At 41.4% G+C, this 13,332-nt stretch overlaps 1 protein-coding gene across 1 annotated transcript; it reads left to right on the forward strand.

Moving 5' to 3' along the window:
* Positions 1-621: 621 nt before the first annotated feature.
* Positions 622-12,947, forward strand: MYOC (myocilin). Its single transcript, XM_075832207.1, has 4 exons — positions 622-1,482; positions 10,492-10,557; positions 10,845-10,973; positions 11,346-12,947. Exons 1-4 carry the CDS (start codon positions 945-947, stop codon positions 12,128-12,130), a joined length of 1,518 nt encoding a protein of 505 aa, XP_075688322.1. The 5' UTR covers positions 622-944; the 3' UTR covers positions 12,131-12,947.
* The last annotated feature ends 385 nt before the right edge of the window (positions 12,948-13,332 follow it).

Genomic DNA, 13,332 nt, shown 5'->3' on the forward strand with positions numbered 1-13,332 from the left:
TGTGCTCGTGCAGCAATAAACCAAATACGCTTTGCACAGAAGGTGGAAAAAAATCTGTTGCATGACAGTCAATTCTGTTCACCATTACATTTTAAAATCTTCTTAACCTCTTAAACATTTGTGGATATATCCAGAATGAATTCCCCACATTTGTACCGCATGAGGATGAATTTCCTCCTGAGTAATTCAACTCTAATATAAACTGTGCAATTTTCATAAATATGTTGGTAGTTTTAATTCCATAATAACTTTTAGTAAAGGTTTAGCAAATACCGAGCTTTTTTTTTTTTTTTTTTTTTTTTTTTAGAAGAAGAAAGGATTTTTCTACTTTTTATAAATCTCTTACTAATTCATGCTAAATTTTAACAATACATTTTATAATAAAAGAATGTCTTAAAATAAGAAAAATATGTATCTGGTAAGTTAAAAATAATAAAACGTTTTCCAATTAATTCAAGCAATCCCTTATTCAGAACTATCTAGTCTTCTTACTACTAGTAATATGAACAATTCACGATGATATCTCAGGAACTTAGTAACTTAACTCTTGCTTTGGTCTGTCAACAATGTTATAACGGGCTGTTTTCATGTTGATTTAGCTTTCTTGAGAGCAGCAACAACCAAACAGCAAGAAGTTGGAATATGAGCTGGCTCCAGGCATGGGGTCACTCCACAGTTCAGACACAGGAGTCTGGAAGATTCCTGTCATTTTATCTATCCCCCTTTTCTAGGCACGCCTCCACCCCATCCCTCATCCCCCTCATCCATCCTCAGTGTATAAAGGAGATGTTGGGGTGAGTTGCTCAATTCAGACCAGCTAGGAAGAGCTTAATTTAGTTATAAACAGCAGATCTTCATTGTCAAATTTGTCTCGGAAGTCTTAACTTTTCTTGGAAACTTACTTTTACTACATAAAAAAGCAACATAGGACACAGCGCTGCACAATGGGGCCTCTTTCCCTTCCTATTTTGATATCACTTATGTTTTGTGTAGTCCAAGGAAATCCTCAACTTCGAAGAGCAAATGATCGTCAAGGACAATGTACCTATACATTCACAGTTCCCAGTCCAAGGGAAAGCACCTGTACAGAACCTGGAGAAGCAATGACAGCAATGAGGGACTTGCAACGTGAAAATTCTGTTGTCAAACAAGATATGGATGCTATGAAAATTAGGCTGAGCTTATTGGAGAAGGTGGTCAACGGGTTATTGGGGGAAGAAGGAACTGGGCAATCAACATCTTCAGCCCAATCTTTTACAGATGCTCAGGTAGAATTGCAGAGGCTGACGTTGGAAAAGGATGAATGGGAAAGTCAAAGGGGTAGTCTGGAGATGGCTTATTCAGACCTCCTGAAGGAGAAGTCTTCCTTGGAAGAGGAAAAACAGAGGTTGACTGAGAGGCTAGAAAAGGTACAGCAAAGGCAGTGTCCTCAAGTTTCTGAGACATCTAGGAATCGAGATCAGCCAATACCTCAAAGACAAGGTGAGTCTTAATGTGATTATAACGGTTAGTTCTTCTGGACTAATCGAAAGACCTACCAATTGAATACTGTATTGAAGTTTAAAGAGCTGATATGGATGAGTTATGTAAATCTTAGAGGGTGCTGACTAACAGCTAAGTAGTAAGTGATTTCAGACTTAATAAAACACTCTGCACACTTGTGAATGTTGGGCTCAAACAAATAAAACATATTTTATTATACCACAAGAGGGGACTATAAAATACAATTATCTTTATAACTTTTAGTATTCTGTCTGCCAAACAGCCAGTCATCTGGATCATATTTAGCTACTGACATATGCTGGACTCTCAGTCAAATGTAGAAAAGTTGTCATGCATTTTTTTTTTATTGTATCCACTGCTCTTTGTAAAACAAGATTTTTTTGCAGTGGTTCTTCCAAATAAGTTCTTATACATTTATTAAGAATTCAAAATTGACATGAATGAAAAATTATATTAAATATTAAAGGGGTTGTCTAAGACTATAAAATAGTGTATTTTTTTCCCCAAAAAACAGCACCACTCTTGTTCATGGGCTGTGTATAGCATTGCAAGTCCTAGCCCTAGTCCCAGTCCATTTTAGTGATTGGGGCTGAGCTGCAGTACCAGATACAGCCCACATACAAGAGTAGCGCTGTTTCTGGGGAAAAAAAAAAGCAGACCCTATTTCCAATCCAGGACAACCCTCTTAAAACTGATAATCCCTACCACTACTGACTAATTTTACTATGGTTAATGTATAATTCCATAGTACACCAAACGGTGCATGTATATGTTGATAAAGCATATACAGACACGTAACCTGTATACTGGATTTAATTTACTAAAACTTTTAGTGAATTATTTTCAGTTATATTTGAAATTTTGAACAGATGTATTGTCATTTAGAAATTTACCACTTCTACTGATGATTGTAGCACGAACACAGTTGGGAAAAATAAAAGGAAAAAAAGTGTCACTACATGCTTGTAGTTTGACATGTCATCAAGTGCACCTGTCAACTACAAAGAACAGGATCAGCCACTAATAGGGTAAAGGATGTACTGTCTAAATGCCATCTGCTAACTAGAAACTCGTACCTCTTAGGCTTTGTTCATATCTGCGTCGGGTTCCGTTGATGGCTTCCGTCAGACCTTTCCGTCAGGGGAACCCATGAACGGAAAACAATCGAAAACCATAGCTTCCGTTTGCCTTAACATTGATTTCAATGGTAATGCTTCAGTTGCACATGGTTTCCATTGGTCTCCGTTCCGTTAGGTTTCCATTGTTTTGGCGGAAACAATAGCGTAGTCGACTGTGCTATTGATTCCGCCAAAAAGACAAACGAAAACTATTTGAGTGGACATAAATGGACAGAGACATCAAGTGGAGCGCTCCAGGAGCGGAATCCCCGACCACAAGGGGATTCCGCTCCTTCAGGGAGCTACAGTGGCCCTATCTAAAGGAAGTGGGGGGGGGGGCTATGTATAAGGGTGCTGTGGGCTGTGTGGCACTATCTACAAGGGGGCTGTGTGGGACTACCTACAAGGGGACTGTGTGGCACTACCTACAAGGGGACTGTGTGGCACAACCTACAGGGGGCTGTGTGGCACTACCTACAGGGGGCTGTGTGGCACTACCTACAGGGGGCTGTGTGGCACAATCTACAGGGGGCTGTGTGGCACTACCTACAAGGGGGCTGTGAGGCACTATCTACAGGGGGAATCTGAGTGGCTGGCTGATGGTCATTTTACTGTGAGTGGGGGGCCGATGGTCATTGTACTGTGAGTGGCTGGCTGATGGTCATTTTACTGTGAGTGGGGGTACTGATGGTCATTGTACTGTGAGTGGGGGGCCGATGGTCATTGTACTGTGAGTGGCTGGCTGATGGTCATTTTACTGTGAGTGGGAGTACTGATGGTCATTGTACTGTGAGTGGGGGGCTGATGGTCATTTTACTGTGAGTGGGGGTACTGATGGTCCTTGTACTGTGATTGGGGGGCTGATGGTAATTTTACTGCGAGTGGGGGTCTGATGGTCTTCATGCGGTTTCCACCTCTGAGCTCCAATTGAAATTAATAGGAGGCAAAAAATACCTGCGGCGCTCGTTTGGCGCTTTTTTCCCTGCGTCTTTTGCATTAGCTTCAACGGCTTAAAAAAATGGAAAAGAAAATAGGTCAAATAACGCTGTCAATTCCTGAAGGAATTTTGAGGCAGATTTTTTTTGCCTTACAAAAAACGCTGTGTAAATATACCCCAAGAGTGTAGTGCTTGTTTTTAGCTGTCTTCTGTCTTTCTCAAAACTATTTTTGGTAGGGGTGCCCTTAGGAAATTTTATTTTTCCAGTGGTGCCTCGAGTCCGAAAAGCTTGGGAAACTCTGTACTAGGCTACATGATCACGCCAGCCTATGCAAGGACCCCGTCGTGGAGCAGCTCAGTTCGTCATGGGAACGGGGCCTATGTGAGTACAATTTTTTTTATGTTTGGGGGCACTATCTAGAAGGGGAGGTGGGGGGCTGTATGGCACGATCTACAAGGAGGAGTTGGGGGATTATGGCATAGTCTATAGGGAGGCTGTATGGCACAATCTACAGGGGGGCACTAAGTGGCGGATTAAGTAGACCATGGGCCCTGGGCTGTTACCCAAACTTGGGCCCCCCTTCCTCACCGCCGCCCTGCCGTAACTATATTTAACACTACTTTTTTGGAAAAGCATTAACAGTGTTACGATTTCCCTTGTCACAGGGCTGTGTCCCTACATACTGAGAGTATCACACTGTGCAGGGACACAACCTCCTGACAAGGGGAATTGTCTATCAGTCCTGGACTGCAGAAAGACTTTTTGTGAAATACAAGGATTCCTATAATAAACATGTCAGGAGAGGTGACAGATTCTCTATAAATCTAGTGACTCACAGGTGACGACGTCTCAGATTCTAGTAGTTTTTTTCCTCTTTTCTTCTCCATCCGGTCCAGCGCTCATGACGACTTCTCCCGGCCATGACTCATTTCTGCAGAATTTGCCACTCAGACGTCTCCTCACTTTTCCAACATTTCCACACCTATAAACGAAAATAAAGTTATCATGGTGCCACATACTGTGCCCCTAAATATAATAGCACCAAACACTGCGTGCCTGAATATAATAATACCACACACACTGTAAAACACCACATACACACAGCCCCATGTACATAGTGCCACACACAGCCCCTGTAGATATTACACACCCCCATAGATATCGCCATACACAGCCCCCTCTATATATCACACATCCCCCCCGTAGAGAGCGTTACACACAGCCACATATAGATAGTGCCAAACAGCCCCCTGTAGAGAGCGCCACACAGCCCTCCCCCTCTTGTAAATAGCACCAAAAAGCCCCCCCTATAAAGAGCGCCACACACATACCACTGTGGATAGCACTACACAGCCCCCCTTGTATATAGTGTCACACAGCGCTCCCCCTTGTATATAGTGCCACACAGCACTCCCCTTGTATATAGTGCCACACAGCGCTCCCCTTGTATATAGTGCCACACAGCGCTCCCCCTTGTATATAGTGGTACACAGCGCTCCCCCTTGTATATAGTGGCACACAGCGCTCCCCCTTGTATATAGTGGCACACAGCGCTCCCCCTTGTATATAGTGGCACACAGCGCTCCCCCTTGTATATAGTGCCACAAGGTTATGTACACATTTAAAAACTTTATATCATAATTTTATATATATATATATATATATATATATATATATATATATATATATATATATATATATATATATATATATTAGTATGTGTGTGATTGATTGATTTTATTAAAAAATATTTTTACTTTTTGAGATACAGCTGCTTTGTATCCTGTATCCGTCAGGTCAGCAGGACTGACAGGATCAGTGACACGCAGGATCCACCTCAAATCTATCACATCTAAGATTATAATTTAGCGCAGGGCCCGTTTCACTGATCCCGTCAGTCCTGCTGACCTGACGGATACAGGATACAAAGCAGCTGTATCTCAAAAAGTGAAAATATTTTTTAAGAAAACATAATTACAAAGTTGCACCAAAACATTTTAATATAAAAAAAAATAAAAACGACGTGATTTTTGCAACGTTTTTTCCGTGGACAATGCAGGTTTCGTTTTTTATCGTTTTTATGCACACCTTTTTTGCTATTTTAGAATTTTTATTCATAAAGTTTGAAAATAATAGTAAAAAAATAAGCTTTTTTACGTTTCAGCTATTTTTTTTGGTAATAACATAGTTTTACCCTAAAATAGACCTTTTATTTGTAATCGTCATTGTTTACCGTAAATTTTAATATATTAGGGTAATTGGGTTAGCGCTAGCGTTACAACAATGATTGGCGGGGGGAACTGTTTTTTTGGGGTGGGTATTTTATGTGTATTTATTTAATTTTTTTTTGCACTTTACTTTATTATTTTTTTATTACTATGGCCTGTTCCTCAAAGGTCAAAAAAGACCTTTGGGGAACTTTATATATTTTTTTTCTTTCTTTTACACCATGTTTTTCCACTGTAACTGGAGCTGCACAGCAGCCCCAGTTACAGGGGAAATCAGCCCTCTCATAGTGACTATTGTCACTACTAGGGCTGTGCTGGGTCTAGTTAGACCCAGCAACAGTCTGTCACTAACGGCACCCGGCGATCATGTGACCAGTCACATGATCACCGGGAGGAATAGAGACAGCGCCGCTGCTGCTGTCTCTATTCCTATACACAGCGTTCATTGAACGCTGTGTAAGAAGACATCGGAGAAGACAGAAGCAGCGAAAGCTGCTTCTGTCTTCTCCTCAGGGTCCCCGGCAGTCACTGACAGCCGGAGACCCGACATTCAGCTGCCCGATCGCGCGGGCAGCAAGTTAAAAACCGAGCCGTAGAAAGTCTATGGCTTGGGTTTTAAGGACCCGTCCCTGACCGCTGGCCGTAAAAATACAACCAGCGGTCGGGAACCAGTTGGGAAGGAGGATAACCAACCTCAGCGCCGGTGACCGCCCGCCCGGCTCTTCTCTTGCAGCTTTGGAGTAACAGAACAGCCGTCCGTCGCTGCTCTGTTACTCAATGGCAGCGCCCGCACTTGTCAGGGAGGTGTGTCCTAGCCCTTTCCCGGCCAATTCCCTGCTCCTCCCCTCCTCATCTTCGGCAGTTAGATAGCTAGCGCGCTGAATAGGAACTACAGGGGGCAATATACTGTGTGTCGCACTTAGAGGGCATAATACTGTGTCCTTGAAGTGGTTATAATATATTATTAATATACTTTATGGGGGCACTAAAGGGGCATTATACTGTGTGGGGGCACTATATATGGCATTATACTTTTTTTATGAGTTTTTTTTTTTATGATGGGCTGGGGCACCGAAAGATAATTTTGCACTGGGTGCCATTTATACTAAGGCCGGCCCTGTGTGTGATGACAACAAATAGAATACAATAACATTTAATGCTCAGTATAAAAAAAATTATGCAATTGATATTACTTATTTTATTGGATTTTCGTTGTTGACCCATAACATTTCCAAAACAAACAGAGTAGAGAGCAGGTTACAAGGACTTGACGTTAACCAGCCTTAGAGTCACAGCCGGACTGACCTGTTCATTTATATTACCATACCCCATAGAGTTACGTCCAAAAGATCATGACCTGCTCTCAAGTCTTATTTAAGTGACAACATATTCATTAGGTTGCAATTACTAGTAACATGACACAGGACATACCTAAAGAGATGCCCATATCTAGTGTCAGCAAAGAATTTATAGTCTCTGATAATAACTGTACAAGTACGCAACGTAGCAGTCTCAGAGGTTTATACAAAACCTAGTAATAGAAGTTGCATGGCATTAGGACAGTCATCTGACTCCACCTAATTTATCTTATGTATTCCAAACATTCTAAGAAGAATCTAACATCTACCGTATTTTTTGGACTATAAGAAGCAGTTTTTAGCGAGAATAAATCTTGATAAAAAGTCCCTTCGTCTCATAGTCGTCAGTCAGCGATGGCGCTGTTCCTGGCCGTTTAACTAGTTAAATGCCATGGTCAATCGCGACCGCGACATTTATAGGGGTCTCCCCATAAATGTCAGATAAATGCAGGTCCCACCTCTTGGACCCACACCTATCTCTAGCACGGGGCCCCCTAAACACTGTTGTAGCTTACTTGATCCGCTGTCTCCCTACAACTTCCTGGTTAGGTGGTCGGGAGTTACGGAAACAGCCGAGTGCTCACTGAGCTACGCTGTTTCCGTAACTCCCATAGAAGTGAATAATAGTTACGGAAACATCATAGCATGCTACGCTGCTTCTGTAACTGCCATTCACTACTATGGGAGTTACAGAAACAGCATAGCTCAGCGAGTTACGTTGTTTCCATAACTCATCCATGTATTGCAGTGTATTGTACCAGCAATCTAATGATCGCTGGTTCAAGTTCCCTAGGGGAACTAATAAAATGTGTAAAGAAAAAAAAAAAAAGAAGGTTAGATAAATTTTCAGGAGTGTAAAAAAATATTAATAGTTAAAAAAAAACAACCTTTTCCCATTTTTCCCTAAGCACAATGTAAAAAATAAAAAAAAGAAATGAAATAAAAAGTGATAAAAAATATATATTTACCAAAAAATGTGAAACACAACAAATTATTGTTTTAACAAATAGTTTTTGCTTTGTAAAAGTAGTAAAATATGATTTTTTTCCCCCCCTATTTTCTTTGTCTAAACCCTGGGTCAGGTGCGTCTTCTAGTCTGAAAAATACGGTAATTTGTAAAGAAATATCCATTTCTGCTGAAACAGCCTATAGTAATGGGATAATATATTTTGTCTGAGTTCCAATAACATCTTTAAAATTTAGCTATATTAAAGGGGCTTAATCACTATTCTATAACACATGGTGTCCTTAAAGGGGTTGTCCAGTTTAGAAAACCCATTTCCATATACCCCTTTAGGGAATTCTGAGTTAATAGAGAGGGGTCCTTATCTCTTGGTCAGAGTGGAGAGCGGTTGTAAAAAGCATCTCCAGCTCTGGAGGACCTGTCCTGCATTAATTTCCCTGTGGTGGTGGTGCAAGGAAATCGCACACTAAGGCCTGATTCACACGAACATGTTAAATGGGATGGCCGTTGAAACAGCGGCCGTCCTACGGACCTATGTAATTCATTCAAAGTAGGCCGTTCACATAGCCGTTGTTTCAACGGACCGTGTGAAGGTTCCGTGCGAAAATAGGACATGTCCTATAGTTTCACGGACGACGCATCCCTCCATAGACTCTCAACTATGGGGGATATCGTGTCCCGCAGCGCTGAGCACGGATGCACCTCGGACGTGAAAAACTGCAGTTTTACCGCCAGGTTTTCCCAAAGATTATAGTTGATTGCTGGGTGTTCCAATCTCCTTATTGTCATGGGATCCTTCAAACATGAAGGGATTATCTAAAGCGGAGAACCCCTTTAAGCAAAGGGTAGAATATCTTCATAATACAGCATACAATGCAGCATGCCACAATATTAAATCACAGATTCATACAGAATCCATGAGAAAAAGCCTTAGGGTATGTGTACACACACTAATTACGTCCGTAATTGACGGACGTATTTCGGCCACAAGCACCGGACCGAACACAGTGCAGGGAGCCCGGCTCCCTGCACTGTGTTCGGTCCGGTGCTTGCGGCCAAAATACGTCCGTCAATTACGGACGTAATTAGTGTGTGTGCACATACCCTTAGTATAAAATGAAAAGGTACCGGATGGACCCATAGCAGCAACACAAATCTTCAGTATAGCCATGAGCATGAACCCTAACAATTGGGTAACGGGCCCAGCAGAAGAAATTATTCAGGACCCAGCCTAAAGTTATACAGGATACATTCTTGCCAAGATCAGATGATCAATAAAGATTTAAAGATTATTTAAGTTATTATTGATCCTAGCTGAAAATGATCTACTCTACAGTTATCTCTAGATGGAATTGTCTTAGGAAGAACCCATATTACGTCAGGACCTGGACCTTGAGAAGAATGCTGTGGTCCTTTGGTGGTGTAGTCTGACGCTGCAGCAATAGCCGTTTTATAGTAGCTTGCGATGACCAATTGAGAACAGAAGGGTGTTTGAGCCATGGATGTGCATGAGTAAGGGTATGTGCACACGACCTCTTTTCAGGCATAATGGAGGCGTTTTACGCCTCGAATTACGCCTGAAAAACGGCTCCAATACGTTGGCATACATCTGCCCATTGCTTGCAATGGGTCTTACGATGTTCTGTGCAGACGCGTCGCTGTCAAAAGACGGCTCGTAAAATTACGGCCGCGTCAAAGAAGTGCAGGACACTTCTTAGGACGTAATTGGAGCAGTTTTTCATGGACTCCAATGAAGAACAGCTCCAATTCCGTCCATAAAAGACGCCACGAAAAACACGTGCACTTGTAAAAACGTCTGAATTTCAGGAGCTGTTTTCACCTGAAAATAGCTCCGTAATTTCAGACGTATTTGGTGTTGCCGTGTGAACATACCTGTAGTATCAGACAAGCATGTAACTAATTTCCCAACTTTCGCATCCTCCCATGAAATGTGCTTTTGTCTCTATTCTACCTTGTGTTCAATATAGATATATCAGCCATGTACAATGCATCTCACCCCACTATATGTTCCACTGCTGGAGACACTCAATGTATTTTTGGGTGATATGTCACACTCCGTAATTGTATCCCTTTACCACAAAGGTAGATTGTCACCATACACAACGGTTCATTTCTCTGGCGGCTATCCTTTATTCCTTGAGAGAATGATCACAACTCTTGATCAGCAATAATGCCCAAATTCCTCACTAGATGATCAAAAAGCAACGTCACATCCTATCCCCATCAGCTTTCGGTTGGAAAAAGAGGATCTAAGGGGGTGTAGTGGTGTGTTTGCCTTTGCGATGTTATTAAAGAATCTTGCTACAGAGAACCCACCTAGATTAGAGACTCATTTTTTTTACAATGTTTTTCATTTTCCAGCACTGAATAATCATGGTGGCGGAGCCCGGACCTCCTCAGTACAAGGCAAAGGAGGACCAACTGAATGTAAGAAAATCTATAGTATAATATGATGAAAACTTATTGGGTTTCTCATCAATATACGAATACAAATATTGTACTTTAGGAAGGCACACCTGGTGTTTTCTGTGCATTTAAAGCTGTTGCATTATTAGATTTTTTTTTACTATATCTATGGGCGAATGCTGCACTGTAATAATACATTGTATCAAGTAAACATAGAACTCACATTATAGATAGCATGCACTTTCTACAGAATTCATTCCACTTCTAATATTGTTCTCGTTTTAATAGTATGATTTTTAATATTTTAGTGTCTCGCTGGGGAGCGGATGGGGCGGGGTACCTGGAGTTGAAATCAGAGCTTACAGCACTTCCTGCTTCTAGAATGCTTCCAGAAAGTCACGCAACAAGTCGAGACTCCGAGAACTCGGGGACAACTGGTACATTTTTGTTTTTGCATATTTAATGTTTGTGTCAGGAAAAAGAGACCCATGTTACCCATGGATACATTATTACACCAACCTTACAGCCATTAAATGTGCCATTAGCATTTCCCCAAATGACCTTAAATGTTACTGCGCACACACACAAAGTTCATTTAAATTTCAGTAGGAGTTGCTATGAAATAGTTATGTATGTCATGTCTAAGGAACAGGTCAGTCTGCCAGTCGTCATATTCATGAGCAGCTCATTAAAATTGATTCTTTAGAAAAAGAAGGTTGTGAAATAGAAAGTAGGAAATACGTTGAAAGGGTTTTCTAAAATTTTTCCCAAAAAAGTGAAAAGTAACATATATCGCAACTATTTTTCAGGATGTGGGGAACTTACATGGGTCGGAGAACCTACCACTTACCGAAAGGCAGATAATATTGCTGGTAAATATGGCGTTTGGATGAGAGACCCAGAACCAGCATCACCATTTACCCAAGACACCATTTGGAGAATCAATACTGTGGGAGCAGACATACGTCAGGTTTTTGAATATGAAAATCTTGATCAACTAGTGAAAGGTTATCCTACCAAAGTGTATGTTATTCCTCGTTCTATGGAAAGCAATGGGGCTGTGGTATACCAGGGATCTCTCTACTATGTACGCAGAAAATCAAGAATAGTGGTTAAATACGACTTCAAGACAGAATCTGTTGCAATTCAGAAGGAACTTGTTGATGCTGGATATCACGGTAAATACCCTTATTCCTGGGGAGGCTATACAGATATTGATCTAGCAGTTGATGAGATGGGTTTGTGGGTGATCTATAGCACAGAGAATGCTAAAGGATCTATAGTTATTTCACAGTTCGACCCCAAAACCTTGGCAGTTAAGCAGAGCTGGAACACCACTATTCGAAAGCAGACAGTGGCTAATGCATTCATGGTCTGTGGCACACTGTACACGGTTGGAAGCTATTCCTCTCCAACCACCACTGTCAATTTTGCTTTTGATACTCACACAGGTGTCCAGAAACAGATTAACGTTCCATTTCAGAATCTCTACGGCTATGCTAGTATGGTGGATTACAACCCTACTGAGAAAAAAATTTATGGCTGGGACAATTATAACATGGTTGCCTATGATGTCAGGCTTTCCAAAATGTGAGGAGACATGGAAGTAGAGGATCTTATGTGAAAAGGGCAGGGTGGGAAGACTGCCGGTTGGCATGTGGTACATAGGGATGGAGGGGTAAGCTTTGCTGAATTAGAAAGCCAAGAACTGAGAGGAACTACATCTCATGCACCATCTCCCAATATTATATGTGCTTTAGCCACTGGAAAATTGCTCTCTTTCTTGCAGCGAGTTCTCATTTACTCACATGAGTAAACGGAAAACAAATAACGCTTTGCATAGTTTTGTGGCATTAATAGATACTGGCAGAATGCAGAACCTAGAGAGAAACCAGGTTTTCTTTCTTAGATTGAAAATATGGTAAATTATGCTAGCACCGTTTATTGTATACATATAGAGAATTGGACCCATTGACCACCGTGACCAGATTTATTGAAGGTCTGTCCACTCTAAATAATCTGCATATACATATACGTATTTGCACTTCTGATCCTACAGCGGTGATCGTATTTAAACAAACTCTACATGTATAAAGCTCAGTAGTATCTGCATGTCAGATTGTGCCTATATAACGTGATCTTATTAAGGCTGAATAGAACCATATCGAACCTTTAGTCTACAAGAAAGGTTTTCCATCTATGTATAAATCAATATTTCTTTAAGACAAAGGTTAGAATATTGTAGGGACTGTTGAACAATGATCCTTCTTGGTAAGAGAATAAATAAGATTATGGGTGGTTATTGTCCTCTTATATCATTGGGATATCATAAATATCTGTTTTTTTATTAACATAGATGCTTAGAAGGAAGTCCAGGAAAAGTCTGATGGTTGCTCTTGATTCCTGCAGCTCATAGGTTAGGCCTGGTTTACACGAGCGTGTGCGTTTTGCGCCCGCAAAAAAACACGGCATTTTGCGTGCGCAAAAGGCACTTAACAGCTCCGTGTGTCAGCCCTGTTTGATACGCAGCTGCATGCTTTTCGCACAGCCGCCATCATGATGACACTCCGTTTGGATGTTTGTCAACAGAAAAGCACGTGGTGCTTTTCTGTTTGCAAACAGACTTTTGAGTGCTGTTGCACAAATCACGCACATCCCACGGAAGTGCTTCCGTGTGGTACGCGTGATTTTCATGCACCTATTGACTTCAATGGGTGCGTGATGCGCGAACAAAGATAGGACATGTCGTGAGGTTTTTTTTCAGCGGACTCACCCTGAGCAAAACTCACGGACTGT

The sequence above is a fragment of the Rhinoderma darwinii genome, chromosome 7 (genome assembly GCF_050947455.1).
Source record: "Rhinoderma darwinii isolate aRhiDar2 chromosome 7, aRhiDar2.hap1, whole genome shotgun sequence".
NCBI lineage: Eukaryota > Metazoa > Chordata > Amphibia > Anura > Rhinodermatidae > Rhinoderma > Rhinoderma darwinii.